Source organism: Eublepharis macularius, chromosome 4 (assembly GCF_028583425.1).
Source record: "Eublepharis macularius isolate TG4126 chromosome 4, MPM_Emac_v1.0, whole genome shotgun sequence".
NCBI lineage: Eukaryota > Metazoa > Chordata > Lepidosauria > Squamata > Eublepharidae > Eublepharis > Eublepharis macularius.
In genome coordinates this window covers 170,336,965-170,352,365 of record NC_072793.1, presented here as the reverse complement: position 1 = coordinate 170,352,365, position 15,401 = coordinate 170,336,965, and the positions used below count along the sequence as shown (strand labels likewise).

Genomic DNA, 15,401 nt, shown 5'->3' with positions numbered 1-15,401 from the left:
ATGAATTTCCTGCAAGTGTGTGACTGAAAAAAGTACAGGCCTGTCAACATTACTCTTTTTCCAACCATTTCTTTTAGCTTGTTAAGAAAGAGCCTCAGGACAGGGTGGAACCACAACAGTGTACTTACTGCCTGGCAGGTTTTTGCTACTGTAATGTTGCCACCTTGAGCTTGGTTTGGTGTAGTAACACAAGAGTAATGACTCCTGAGGCTCTGGGCCGAAATTTCTTCCATCAATTCTGCGTAGGGCTGACCACAGGGCTGGAGAAAAGTGCCCTGACCTTTTAATGGAGACTAACATAAATAAAAAATGAATTTTTAAAAAGTGGTTGGGCTGCAAATCAGCAATCTAATGGTTTGAATCCCACTACTTCAGTAGGTGGCCTTTACTAAGCCTCTCCTCTTAGCTCCAGCTCCCCAGATGTATTGTGGGGATAATAATAACACTTGAGTTTATAACACTGATAGCCAGTTTGGTGTAGTGGTTAACAGTGGTAGGACTCTAATCTGGAGAGCCAGGTTTAGGGTTGCCAGCTCCAAGTTGGGAAATTCCTGGAGATGTGGGGAGTGAAACCTGGAGAAAGTGGGATTTGGGGAGGGAAAGGACCTCGGCATGCCATAATTCTATAGAGTCCACCTGCCAAAGTAGCCATTTTCTCCAGGTGAACTGATCTCTGTGGCCTGGAGACCAGTTGTAATTCCGGGAGATCTCCAGCCCACTACCTGGAGGCTGGTAACCCTAGCCGGGTTTGATTCCCCACTCCTCCACTTGAAGCCAGCTGAGTGACCTTGGGTAGTCATAGTTAGGCTTGCCATTCCTCCACTGGGGGTGGGGGAACCCCTGATTCCACCTCCTCCCCCTGCACCCTGGGTGCCCCCAAGGTGCCACAGTGCCCCCGCAACCTGCTGTGGCGTGCTTCTGCACCCAGCAACAGGCCCGTTTCAGGCTGAATCGGGCCCACAGGGGAGGGGAATTCAGCCCCACAATGGCCCATTTCAGGGTAAATCGGGCCTCTGGGGGATGCGATTCAGCCCTTTGGCGAGCGCAGGAGTGCTCCCGGGCCGCCCTTTGACCTGCATGATGACATCACTTCCTGGAAGTGACATCATCATGCATGTCGGGAGTGTGTGCACACACACGAAGCAAGACACAGAAGTTGGCAAGGGGTAAGTGCCAGGCTCCCAGGCTCATGCCGGGGGACTCAAGGGACCTGGCAACCCTAGTCACAGCTTCTAGAAGCTCTCTCAGCCCCACCCACCTCACAGGATGTTTGTTGTGGGGATAACAATGACATACTTTGTAAACTGCTCTGAGTGGGTGTTAAGTCATCCTGAAGGGCAGTATATTAATCTATTATTACTATTACTATTACTATTACTATTACTATTACTATTACTATTACTATTACTATTACTATTACTATTACTATTACTATTATTATTATTATACATCACTCTAAGTGGGGCACTAATCTGTCTAGAAGAGTGGTATTATTATGTCATTTACGTCCGGGCCATAAAAAGCTTTACCTGTCCATTTCTACACATTAAGGCTCTCTTCAAGGGACAGGCTTACTTGCATGCTGTTTGTAAAGATTGCCACAGCATAATTTAGTTGGAGAAGTTAAAAGTGCTATTAAAATGTGAAACCTGATGCTGGACTAGATGGACCACTGATCCGGTCCATCAAGGCTCTTCTTATGTTCCTTGGTAGATTAACCATTTCTTGCTTCGCCAGCACTTGAACATTGTCTCCCGAACTCTCCGTCGCAGTTAGGGCAGCTGGAATTCTGTCGGGGAAGCTTTTCTCAAATGAATCTCACAGGTTCTTATTGTTGATTCCAAAGGATCCTCATTGTCCGTCTTGCTGGCCATCTCCCAAGTTCTTCCTCCTGAATATCCTTAGCTCCCAAGCCATAAACCCAGTCAGGGATGTTTCCCCCCTACATCATCTCAGTATTAGAAGCCACTATGATGTGGTGGGTTGCATGTTGGATTCTGATTGGATTTTAAATCCTTCCTCAGCCACAGGTAACTCTAGGCCAATTTGTTTAAGTTCTCTCCAACTTTTTTTGTCTAATCCAGAGGTGATCTTGTTTTTTTTTTTTAAAAAAAAATAAAGCTGTTAGCCATGGCTGTTAAACAGAACCTCCTTGTATAGAGGCAGTTTACTTCTCGATGCCAGTTACTGGGGAAGAACAATGGGGAAAGTCTGTTGAAATCAGACTCTCTGTCTAATGAAACCAGGGCCCAGCAGGATTTATTATCTTTCTGCCGGGCCTGTAGGACAGAGATGTTCCGCCAGGCATATGGCAGAGGCTAGGCTGGGCCCCCGCTGGCCATACTTGACTTGACTTGACTTGAAAAGATCTGTCCACCACCCTATATATATCTATAGATACGGATATATGGGCCATGTCTGAAATGAAGGAACTCTTCCATCGCCATCTGAGGAGAAGTTTTTATTGTATGTAGTGTTTTAAATTTTATTGTAATGTTTGTATCTGCTTTTATGTGTTTTTATGCAAATTAAAATGTTGTGCTCTGCCCTGAGCCCGCTCGGTGGGGAGGGCGGACTAAAAATCTAATATAATGAATAAATAATAAATAAATGCCTGGATCAGGGGATTTTCCAGAAGTATCTGGTTGTCCATTGTTGAAAACAGGAGGCTGGGCAGGATACCCCCCCCCCTTCTTCTTTAACCTATTTCACAGGGTTGTTGAGAGGAGAGCATGGAGGAAAGGGAATGTTAATTATACTGAGGTGCTTGAATGACGGGCAGGATGCCAGCAGGATCTCTGTCCACATGGTGAAAACTGCACTGGTTGAATTTCTGCCTGTGTTTGCTACTTAAAAGGAGAAGGATGTCCGCCAAAACTGCTGGCAGCTGCCAACTGCATACCCAACTGACAGAGACTGGGGTTTAAGATCATGCCTTGAGATGGGTTAAAGGGACAAATGTGTGATTCCTAGAGAGGACCTTTAAATGCCTGTCACAGTTCCATTGGCGGTGGTGATGGGAAGTCGCCTCCCTCTTCCTCTTCCTGCCCTCCATCCTCCCCGTCTTACTTGCTGGAAACGAAGTAGCTGTTTTGAGAGTTTTCCCTTGCAGTGAGAATTTGGGGCCTGGATGGATTTGCCTGGCTGACTGGAGAATCAAGAGAATCAGTGAGTTTAAACAGAGAGGTGGGAAATATAAGAAGAGAGTGGTACACATGGCAACAGGGCGTGATCCTTGACTGCAAGGTGGAACCTGCATGTAGGCAGTGTATCGCTGAATACCAAACATCAGCGGGTGAGGAGTGAGGGTGGACTGTTCCCTTGGTACATCGTTTGAGGGCTTCCTGGAAGGATCCAGGTGGCCACGATTGGAAAGGGAATGGAAGGGCCCTTTGGTCTCTGGGAAGAAGAACCCAGTCTCCTCCAGCTGTCATACTAGGTTTTTTTTCTTTTTAAAGGATTAGACAAATTAATGGACACTGGGCCCTGCCAATAAATATCACGTCGGACCCCTTTTTTTGGCATGGTTTCCAGCTTTGATATCCTAGTACAGTTGATGTCTCATAATACTTAATTGCATTGTTTGTTTATTATATTGTGTAGTCTGCCTTGAATCTCAGTGGGAAAGTAAATAAATAAATATTAACTGTGACAGTTAGATGGACCGTCTCTGTCTGAGGGGGGGGTTCTGTCTGTCAGAACTGTGGCTAAATAATAGTTGTATCTAGACTACCTTCTGCAATCAGACAAGAGTCCGTTGTTTTCCTCTCAGCCAGGTACAAATTTGTAACACTTTCTCTACCAGCTACTACCATTGTATACATACAAATCTCATGAAAGGATATTATGTAGAGCTGCTAGTGTTCAAAGTGCTTTCCTGTACTGCCCATGCGCTTCCTGAAAGCAACTGGCTGCCCACTGCTGGAAACGTTGGGAAAAGCGATGGTCTAATACAACAGGGATTAAAAAAAAAATTGGTAGAGAGAGAGAGAGGGAGACAGAGAGGGAACCCCCAGAGATGGATGGGTATATCAATGGCTATTAGCCATGGCTGTTAAATAAATAAAATGTCCTTATTCCAAGGTAGCCTATCTCTGTATCCACAATAGAAAGGAGCCTACCTGCTGCACATGCGCCCGCACACACACACATACACGTACATACGTACATATTTATGTCTCAGGGGGCTGAGAATGATACAGTGGTTCATAAGGTGACTATCTATTCTGTCTCTTCATTTCTCCTTTGGTGTTTCTTCTCCCCAAAAGCTCTCCTCTGGAAGTTCCATGGCTTCTTGAGTGGCTATTGAGAGACCTTGCCAAGAAAGGCCAAGTCCACCCTGGAGGATCAGTCTGGGCCCCTTGAATATCTGAAGCTGTCTTATACCAAATCAGGACACCAAACCTGGTGTCTTCAGCTCCTCTCAGAGGACTCAGGCAGCCATCTTTCGTAGTCCCACAAGGAACTGAAGGAGCAGCGTGGTGAATGGCAGCAGAGGAGCACAGAACAGGCCTGGCTTCCCCACGCAAGGCACCCATAGAAGAGCAGCCCATGACTAAAGGCCAGGAGCAGAGCATCCAAGTCCTTGAATCTGGGATGGGGGTAGTGGAAAAGGCCCCCCACGTGATCCAGGCTGGGAGTATTACAGAACTGTTGCAAAAGACATCTGGAAAGCAATTTATACAGGCACCTGGCGAAGGATTGCATCAGCTGTGGGAGGCCCAGTGGCAGGAGTTCCTCAGGACCTTGGAGTCCCCCCACTCAGGATGGGGGATCCCACCGGCGCCAGAGCAGCCCACTGCCCCATGGGACGATGCCAAGGCCTTTTTGGCCTCCTTTGAGCAAGTGGCTGAAGCCTGCCATTGGCCCAAGAAAGAGTGGGTGGCCCGGCTCCTGCCTGCCCTTTGTGGAGAAGCTGAGATGGCCTTTAAGAAGCTGAATGTCGGGGACAGAGAGGATTATGGGACAGTAAAGGCAGCCATCTTGCGAGGGGACATCTTTAGCAGGGAGCAGAAACGTCAGCAGTTCAGGCATTTTAGCTATCAGGAAGCTGAAGGACCACGAGGGGTTTACAGCCATCTGCAAGAGCTTTGCAACCAGTGGCTCAAAGCGGAGAAACAAACCAAGGAACAAATCCTGGAGCAGCTGATCTTGGAGCAATTCTTGACTGTCCTGCCCCCGGAAATGCAGAGCTGGGTCCGGGACAGCGGCCCAGAGACTTGCTGTCAGGCAGTGGCCCTAGCTGAAGACTTCCTGTTGAGGCAGCAAACTGCTGAGGCATGGGAACAACAGGTGAGGCCGCTTCATCAGGGGCAGGAAGTTTGGGTGGCAGTAGGGTTGCCAGCCTCCAGGTGAGGCATGGAGAATGACAACTGATCTCTAGCCTACAGAGATCAGTTCCCCTGGAGACAATGGCGGCTGTGAACAATGGGGTGGACTCTATGGCGTTATACCCTAATTAGGTCCTTCCTCTCACCCTCCCCAGACTCCAGTCCCAAATCACAAGGAATTTGCTTTGGAACTGTCTTCTAAAGTGATTATCCTGTCCTTCATGCCTACCACCCTGTCACTCAAGTTCAGCACGTTTTCCCACCCCAGCCTCTACTGAGTGAGTGGGGGAACCATTATCTGAACAATGTGCCTGGAGTATCATTTTGTCTCTTCTTATCCCAAAACCTGAGCAAAGCTACTTAAGAGTGGAAAAGATCCACCTTCATGGGAATACCTGTCTCTGCAAAATCGGATTGCTGCCTGTCGACAGACAGATTGCGCCTTCCTTCAGCAACTCACAGAGAGTCACATTTGCTAGAGCCACCTGCTGTATGCCCGGTGAGCCACCTAGGGTTGCCAACTCCCCGAGGGGTCTGGGCTTCCCCTGAAATTACAACTCATCTCCAGACTGTAGAGATCAATTCCCTTGGAGGAAATGCTACTTTGAAAGGTGGGCTCCCCACTGAGGTCCCTCCCTTCTCCTAACCCTCCACCCCCAAATCTCCAGATATTTTCCAACCTTGAGCTGGCAATCCTATGTCAAATCACCTCTGAGCTCCTTCCATAAACTCCACTCTCCCCAGGTACCACCCCCAAATTGTCAGAGATTTCCCGAGTTGCAATGCAAAATCCTCCCCTCCTTTTTCACAGAAAGCAAGTTGGTTGTGTCATTGAGTCTTTCACTGGCATGACAGATGGGGCGGAATCCAATTCCAACCTGAGATGTTAACCCTCCCTGTTATGTTACTGTATCCTGAATGGGATCTAGGTGCCATCCCCTGTCCAGGAGATGGAGGCGAATTTCCCTGAAGCAGAGGAGGACAGCCAAGGTTCGGAGCACAGAGAGGTGTGCAAAGAGGCTGGCTGGGAGACCTGCAACAACGAGGAGGCCACATCAGGTAGGGATATTTTGTGCCTTTAAAAGCGAGCCTTATGCACACAGTATGCTTTACGAGATGCACTATACACTACTACGCTACTCCAGATTGCTCTTAGAATTGCTCTTCTTTGGACCAAACAAGAAGGTATACGCTTGAATTACCACTCAAGACACGTGTCCCTGACTAGGGCAGAAGGCGATTTTAAATGAGGCTTCTTAAGTACATCTCTGCCTTGAGTTACTGATATTAATTAGAACGTAATTCCAACTGTGTCCTATAGTGACTAATTATTGTAATATTTTTGCATTGTCTGGAGCTAATGTGTAATAGCTATGCTTGACCACTGAAGAAAGCCATATGGCTGAAACGCATTTGGTCAGGGTCACATAAGGTTCTTGTTTGAGTTCTCTGCATGATTTTAATCTGAACTGAGGCTCTGTTTGGGCCTGTAATAGTTTTTATATTGTAATAAATACATGTATTTTTGTATAGAGAGCCAGTTTGGTGTAGTGGTTAAGAGTGTGGGACTCTAATCTGGAGAACTTGGTTTGATTCCTCACTCCTCCACTTGAAGCCAGCTGGGTGACCTTGGGCCAGTCACAGCTTCTAGGAGCTCTCTCAGCCCCACCCACCTCACAGGGTGTTTTGTTGGGGGGATAATAATAGCATACTTTGTAAACCACTCTGAGTGGGTGTTAAGTCATCCTGAAAAGTGGTATATAAGTTGAATGTTGTTGTTGTTGTTGTTATATATTGATATATATTTATGTCCTATATTTAGTAATTTTAATACTGGGCCCTTCAATTTGAACTCATTTAACCTTCTTGGTTCTTAATTCATTTTTGGGGAGTTAGGTTCACCCCCATCCCCCCTTTTTTTGTCTTTTTCTGATTGGACCGTCACCAGCTTAGCTTTCCAGGGTCTCAGGAGGAGTTCTTTCATAGATATTGCCAGGGTCAGCAGACCAGTGGTTTGCCAGAGACTTTGCTGTTTTATTACAGAAAAACCTTACACTTTATGCTGGCATGTATCCCTGCCAACAGTTCCTCTCGTGGAAGAGCATTTCCATCTGTGGAGGAGGGGGTGCCGATTACTACCATTCCTTCCTCCCACCGCAATCCTCACTTTGCCCTATATCATGTGGGTCCACTGACCCTCAGGAACAAATTAGGGTGGGGGAGATGTGCAGTGGTCTGTGGCTGGAGGAGGAAGCAGGAAAGCCCTGCTCCATAAAGTCTGTGCAAGGCTGGATACACACCCGTTTAATTAGTTTTCTCTGAGATGGGGAAATTGATGTGGCATAAAAAAGGTAAAGGGAGTCCCCTGTGCAAGCACCAAGTCGTTACTGACCCATGGGTGGGGGGGACGTCACATCATGATGTTTTCTTGGCAGACTTTTTGTTACAGAGTGGTTTGCCATTGCTTTCCCCAGTCATCTACACTTTACCCCCAGGAAACTGGGTACTCATTTTACCGACCTCGGAAGGATGGAAGGCTGAGTCAACCTTGAGCCGGCTACCTGAACCCAGCTTCCGCCAGGATCGAACTCAGGTCATGAGCAGAGCTTGTGCCACGGGGCTCTGTTTGATGTGGCATAGGGCTAAGCTATCTCCAGAATGGGAATTATCTCATGGGGTTCCACAGGGTGCAATCTTATTCTCCAGGATTCTACAGGATGCAGTCTCAGAGCCAAGCTACAAGTGACGTCTTACACAGGTTGGACACTTGTCAGCTTCCCTCAAGTTTTGATGGGAAATGTAGGCGCCCTGGTCTTGCAGCTGTAATGGAGAGCCAAGCTGTAAAACCAGGACGCCTACATTTCCCATCAAAACTTGAGGGAAGGTGACAAGTGTCCAACCTGTGTCAGACGTCACTTGTAGCTTGGCTCTTATTCCCCACATTATTCAATCCCTATGTAAAGCCGTTAGAAGAACTCATTCATAGCTATGGAGCTGGATGCCTTCAATATGCAGACGACACCCAGCTCAGTATCTCTCTAGCCAGACCATTGCAGATTGCGGAGATCTTGAGTTGCTGCCTGACGGTTGCAGTCAAATAACTGAAAGCAAACCAGTTGAAACTGAACCTAGACAAGAAGGAAGTGATGCTGGTTGGGAAGGCAGAGAGCTTGGACATTTTACTCCCTACTTTTGAGAGCATTTGTCTGACCCTTGCAGACTCAGTTTAAGAGCCCAGGGGTCATACTGGATCCAGCACTCCTGCTAGAAAAGCAGGTTAAGGCAACTGCAAAAAATGCTTTCTGCAAACTCTGATTAGCCTGGAAGATTGCCCCCTGACACAGCCAATCAGGCCACCTGGATCCATACCATGGTGCCATCAAGACTTGACTACTGTAATACACTCCACACAGATCTCCCCTCTAAGTTAACTCAGGTACTCCACTGCAGCTCAGCTATTATTGGGAGCTATGAGGACCACGAATATTACTCCCATTCTGCAGTCAATCCATTGGCCGTTACCGGGCTCAGTTCAACATATTGGCAGTCACAAAGCTCTTCATGGCCTTGGCCCAGCATACCTCTGGGACCATGTTTCTTCCTATGTTCCACCATGACAGCTTCACTCATCTGAACATGGTCTTCTGCAGGTGCCACCTTGCAGATGAGCAAAAACAACAGCTGCCCATATACGTGCATTCTCTGTGGTGGCCCTTACTTTATGGAATAGCCTACCTGAAGAGTTTAGGAAAGCTCCCGCTTTCCGGACTTTCTGAAAACTATACAAAACTGAATTCTTCAAAAGAGCTTTTTAACTCAGATTGGAGGACTGTAAGATAAGGAAGCAGTCTCAGAGAGTTGCATCAGTAAAGGGATAGGGAGCGACTACAGACTTTATTACGACTGCTGTGAGTAAATGATCCTGCTGGGTAGTTCCTCTGTTGTGCTGAAACGTGCTGTTTCAGCATTTCTTGAACTCTGTATTGAATTTCTGCTGGTTTAAATCTTTGCAAATTTGCATGTATATACACGATTACATGTTTATTGGAATGTCATTGGAATTGACTGGACTGACTCACACTGTGTAATCCACCTTGAGTCTCAGTGAGAAAGAGGGACTATAAATAATGTAAACAAGTAAGTTAATTTGGACTTGTGGGTCACTATGTCCGAAAGACTGGGAACTGCGGACCTGGAGGACTGATTGGAGATCTGAACGTGGGCCAAACATATTTCATACTACGGTTTTCTTTGTCTCTTTGTATTTTCACAGCAGGACAAGGGCCAGCGAATGAAAGTAAAAATAGCAACCTTCAACAGGAAGATGCATCTCCGGGAAGAACAGAAGCAGATGCTCTCCAAGGTGTTGATCCAGGGCAGACCTCAGGGAATCATAAGAGTCTGGTCAAAGATACAAAGAAAAAAGTTGGAAATAAGGTTAATAAACCCACTGAGGTGGTCCCAAAGGGCAGGAAAGAAAACATGTGTCCGAGTGAGGAGAACCTTCGGCCAAAATCACATCTTGTCCATTCTGCTGAGAAACCCTACAAATGTTCCCATTGCGGGAAGAGCTTCTGTCGACAGTCACACCTGTTCCATCACCATCGAGTCCACACAGGCGAAAAACCCTATCGATGTTCGTACTGCGGCAAGAACTTCCGCGAGCACTCGCACCTGACAAAACACGAGCGGCTGCATACAGGCGAGAGACCCTACAAGTGCACTGACTGCGGCAAGAGCTTCTGCCAGTCATCGAACCTCCGCAAGCATCTCAAGATGCATGTTGGCGTGACCATCTACAAGTGCTCCGAGTGCGGGAAGAACTTCAGCCAGCGCTCCAAGTTCTACCAGCACCGCAAGGTCCACTTGCGAGGGAAACAGTACCATTGTGCGAACTGCGGGGAGAGCTTCGACCAGCTCACGCAGCTTTACGGTCACCAGAGGACCCACAAGACGGAGAGACCTTACCAGTGTACCGAGTGCGGGAAAAGCTTTCACCACAAATCCAGCTTTATGAAGCATAAGATGACCCACACGGGAGAGAAACCCTTTAAATGCTCAACGTGTGGCCGGAGTTTCAGTCAGTCTTCCAATCTTTACAAGCACTACAAAATCCACACTGGAGAAAAACCATACACCTGTGCCACCTGTGGGAAGTCCTTCACCCAAAGCTCCCACCTCAACTTGCATCAGAACACCCACAAAGGATTTAAAACATTTAAGTGCTTAGATTGCGGCGACAGCTTTTCTGACCGCTCCCATCTCATGAAGCATAAATTGATTCATAGGAACCCAGATAGCTCTTCAGTCTGATATCCTGCAGGATTTAGCCCCCTCCCCTCAAAAAAAAAAAAAGGTTTTGGAAAAGAAAAGACCTTATCGTCATTGAAGACTTGGGCAGCACTTAAAAACTTTTTCTGCCTTAGCGAAATCACAGCTGTTTCTACCAAACAAATTGGGAAGGCTCGAGTTTGAATCTACTCTCTCTTGCAAATTCATTAGATAGTCTCTCTCTTTGCCTCAAACACACCATCTGCAATGGGGAAGATAACCATACTGATCTACTTTGCAGTGTTGTTGTAAGTATGACAACAACATAACAATGGTGATGGCTTTTGACACGAAAACGCCGACCGCTCTGATATTTTGAGGAAAAGAATACATGAAGAAGAGAAGAAAACCAGACTCTATGAAATGGGCGTGTGTGCATGTGAGACTTTCAGTAGCTGAAAGAGAATCAGATGAAGTGTTGTGTCCAAAGACATGGCTGATGCAACAGAAGACCCGGAAGAAAGGCCGGCCATGAACTTTCTTCTCGTCCACGAATGTGGCACAGCTGCAACCCAGCGGGAAAGGGGCAGCAAGCTCCTAGGAACACCCACTGCTGCACTTCAACATGTGCAGAGAGATGAGGAAGAGGCCCACCTGACAGCATCTTACCTCAGGGCCTCCCAAAATCTGGGGCTGTGGGCTACAGCCTTGGAGGAATTGGGGCCTTTGTTCCTATAGGTCAGAGATCCCCTAATGTGGTGCCCATGGGTGTTTCCTGGTGCTAGGGTTGTCAGACCAGCACTGGCAACCTGTGGAAGGTTGCGGGGGACATGCACATAGGCATTGTTGTGGTTCCACAACATCCTTCTGGCATGAGGCCAGAAGTGATGTCATTGCATCAGTGCGATGCTCTATGGTTTTATGGTAGAGTTTGGGGGAAGTCCTTGAGTCATCCCAACATGATGACATCACTTCTGGAGTCACCCCAAAGTGATGTTGTTGCATTAAAATGGCACCTATCCACCCCACCCCTTTACTGAGCAGAGCTGAACCACAAGGGCTGCCAGCAGGCGGTCTTCTGCCCTAGTAGGAGACCTGTCAGCCCTACCCAGCATGCATTTGCTTCTCCAACAAAGCTTTTCTTCCTCCAAAGAAAGAGCCAATCCTGACTTTCCCCCACCTCACAGAAGTACATAATTCTTCAGGACCCATCTGCCATCGTAGTAGCAGGGCTTTTTTTCAGGGAGAATGTGGGGGAACGGAGTTCTGGAACCTCTTGAAAATGGTCACATGGCTGGTGGTCCCGCCCCCTGATCTCCAGACAGAGGGGAGTTTCGATTGCCCTCCATGCCGCCGAGTAGCACGGAGGGCAATCTAAACTCCCCTCTGTCTGGAGATCAGGGGGCGGGGCCACCAGCCATGTGACCATTTTCACCGAGGGCAAGCCACTGAGTTCCACCACCTCTTTCCCCAGAAAAAAGCCCTGCGTAGTAGGATACTTGACTTGTAACCACCCAACATTTTCTACCTGTCCTCAGCACCACACAGCAGCCTTTTTGTGGCAGCACCCACTCCCCATTCTCAAAAATCAAAGAATGCCCACAGTAGGGTTAGCAGCTCCAGGTTGGGAAACTCTTGAGAGATTTGGGGAGGGATCTCAGTGGTGGTGTGTTGCCATTGAGGCCACCTCCCAAAGGATCTGTTTTCTCTAGAACCGATCTGTTGTCTGGAAATCAGTTGTAATTCTAGTTCTCCAGGCCCCACCTGGAGAGTGGCAACCCTAGCCCACAGGCTTAACAGGCTTGGGGATCCCTGCTATAGGATAATCTACTTGGCACCCTAAGGGAATAACCCTATGCCCTTAAATCAGAGATCTCCATAGGAGTGTAGGTAGATTTGATGCCTGCAAGTATGCGGAACTGCTATATTGATCCATGCCATAATTTGGGACTTTTCACATTATGTTGTGGGGGGCATGAAGGAATAGCACCTCTGTTCACGTGCACAAGAACTATTGCCCTCTGTCCCTGGAGGCCCACTGGGAAGTCTCCCTTTTGCACATCTCTGCTACACATGCCCACAAAGGCCTGTCAGCAATCAAGAAATGTGAAAAAGAGACTGGGGGGAGAGGATAGCTGTGGGGGGTAAATGCTTCAGTCTGGGCTCTCATGTCACAATGAAGGGGGGAGTATCCATGTATGTATGCAGAACTGGCCCTACAGTTCTTGTGCAATTTAAACAGTGGCCCTTTTTAAAACACCAAGAGACAAATCAGAGTAGGGTTGCCTGCCATCTGCCAGATTTGAGGGAGGGGGCAGGGCATGGTGAGCACTGTAGTTCTACCACAGAGATTTGGTGAATTCCTAGAGCATTGCTATGAAGATATGATGTCACTTCCAGGTACATAACTGGAGGTGATGTCATGGCATCTCATTTTGTTCCTACTGCTCGACTCAGCAGCAGCAGGGAGCCTGGAGCTGGGAGATGCCCCACCATAGTGGGAGACTGTGGCATCCCTAAATCAGGGCCTAAGTCTTTAAGAGAGGGAGTTACACTATTGTGATATCTGTGTGATTGGCTGTGGGAAAGGGCAGGGGACACTGGTGGCACGAACACTTCTGGCTTATGGGCAAAGTCTTCCATGGCTGTGAACCGCTTCTACCTTTATCTTTCCATTCTCGTATCCCAATCCATCCTTGCTGTAAACTTCATTCCTGCTGCCCCATTATCTCAAATTATAGATTTTACACCCTAGCATCGTACAATCTTTAGATTGTACAATTGTTCTCTAAGCTTCCTGTTATTTTGCAAAGCACCAGCCCCATTAATAGAGCCACGTGAAATAAGAACTTGGGACGCATGCCTCAGCAATGCTATTCTACAAGGGCTCTGGATTCCCCTTCTCTGGGTGACACAGCTTGCAAATATTGCCCACCAAGGGACAGAGAGCTGCCCCTGTGTTCTATTTAGGCCATGCAAAGGCCACTCAGCAGTGCCAAATGCACCATGAGTCTTGTGGATGGAAAACCATTTTGTTTCTTCACAAGCAGCAGCAACCAGGGGATGTGGGGCAGTGGGGAACTGCCCAAGCCAGTAACGACTAGATTATCATAGGATGATTTGCTCTGTAGAAAACGTAATAAAAACCTACTTAGCGTTCTCTATTTAGGGTCTCTGTTTTGTGGCTTTTATTTATTTATTTACTTTAGATTTTTATTCCGCCCTCCCCACAAAGCAGGCCCAGGGTGGATTACGTCAGGTAAAAACATTCATATAATTTACATCAAAACAATTTAAAATGACAGTAGCAAAACAGTACAATATAAAATATGAATATAAAACAGTTGACACCTGAAATAGCAGCAGTCAATTCACTAATCAGATTCACTAATTGGAGGCAGGCAGTCCGCCAACTGGGAAGAACTAGATGGTGGGCGATTCTAATAGGGAGGGCTCAGGTCTACACTTGCCTCCTACCAGGCCGGCAGCGGCCCAGCCTAACCTCAACCATATGCCTGGCGGAACATCTGTCTTACAGGCTCGGCGGAACAACAGTAAGTCCTGCTGGGCCCCCATCTCACTACACAGAGAGTTCCACCAGGATGGAGCCAGGACCGAAAAGGCCCTGACCAAGGTGGAAGAGAGACCAGCTAAGTTGGCAGCAGCCAAACTTGAGAAGCTGCTAACCCCACAATAAACTTAGTAGATGAATTTGCTCAATGCTGTCATTTTACTAAAATGTCTTCATGTTATAGATTTTGACAGTTCATGCATGACACGGAAATCGTGCGTGCCAATCAAAAACTTCGCTTATGACATATGCCCCATGTCTACCCTCTCGTCAATCAAACAGGCCCAGGGAGTTCTGTGCTCCGAACATAATTCCCATGGGTGCAGGGCCCTGATTCAGACTGGAGGGACAGAAGCATAACTGAATAGGTTTGCATCCTGGATAACTCCCTTCTGTGATGGAAAAGCAAATTAAAGGTGGGAAGCTTGTAGTCTGCAAGCCATCTTGAATATTCTGTAGAGGGAAGAGAGATCATTTACTCTTTTCCAAGATGGCCACACTGTAGATTTTTAAAAATCCACCAACCCTAGGAGAACATTTTTCTACAAATCTGGGGAGACTCCATGTTGGCAGAAAAGAGAGACCCAGCAGTGAAGCCAAGAGGAAATGGCAACTTTGGAGGGCAGACCCCACGGTATCCCATTCCCTCTGAGCTTCCTCCCCATCTCAGGCACTGCCCTCAAACCTCCAGAAAATTCCCAAGAGTAGGGGACAGCCCTACAGCTAGGTCAGATGGATCATGGTTCTGGTTTAATAAAGAGTTTTTAAGTGAGGCTTTCTTTGGAGAGGGCTCAGAAGCCCCTTCCATTTCAGAACAGAACCAGTACTTGGACCACCTAGCTCCAACTTAGGGGGCATCCCCACTGGCTACCATTGATTTCTGGATTCCAGGACCTTCTCCATACAAAACATGTGCCCTATGACTAAATTACAACCTCTCCTGGTTACGGTCACTTATTTCTGGGAGTTCTGGTCACAAAAATATTCAGAAAAGTCCAAACCACCTCTGTACTATAATCCAGAAATCTTCCAAGCTGCAGCTTGCAGGGACAAATATTATAAAAACCAAGGTTGCCGGTCAGAGGCACTGCTTTAGGTTTGGACTTTCCCCCCTTACGACAACCCATTGAGGTAGGTTAGCCTGAGAGAGTAGAGCGTCATGCTCAGTGGAGAGCTGAACCCAGATTTCCCATCCAACCACAGCACACAGGCTCTGTCTGTATTCCACA

General features: G+C 47.4%; 1 protein-coding gene across 1 annotated transcript in view; it reads left to right on the top strand.

Annotated features, from left to right (window-relative positions):
- The window catches only part of LOC129327821 (zinc finger protein 420-like), a 35,357-nt gene extending 23,495 nt beyond the window's left edge, over positions 1-11,862 (top strand). The window contains exons 6-8 of the mRNA XM_054976574.1: positions 4,493-5,292; positions 6,260-6,389; positions 9,604-11,862. Coding sequence (XP_054832549.1) covers positions 4,493-5,292; positions 6,260-6,389; positions 9,604-10,643 — 1,970 coding nt within the window. The 3' untranslated portion in view covers positions 10,644-11,862. The remainder of the gene's footprint in view (positions 1-4,492; positions 5,293-6,259; positions 6,390-9,603) is intronic.
- The last annotated feature ends 3,539 nt before the right edge of the window (positions 11,863-15,401 follow it).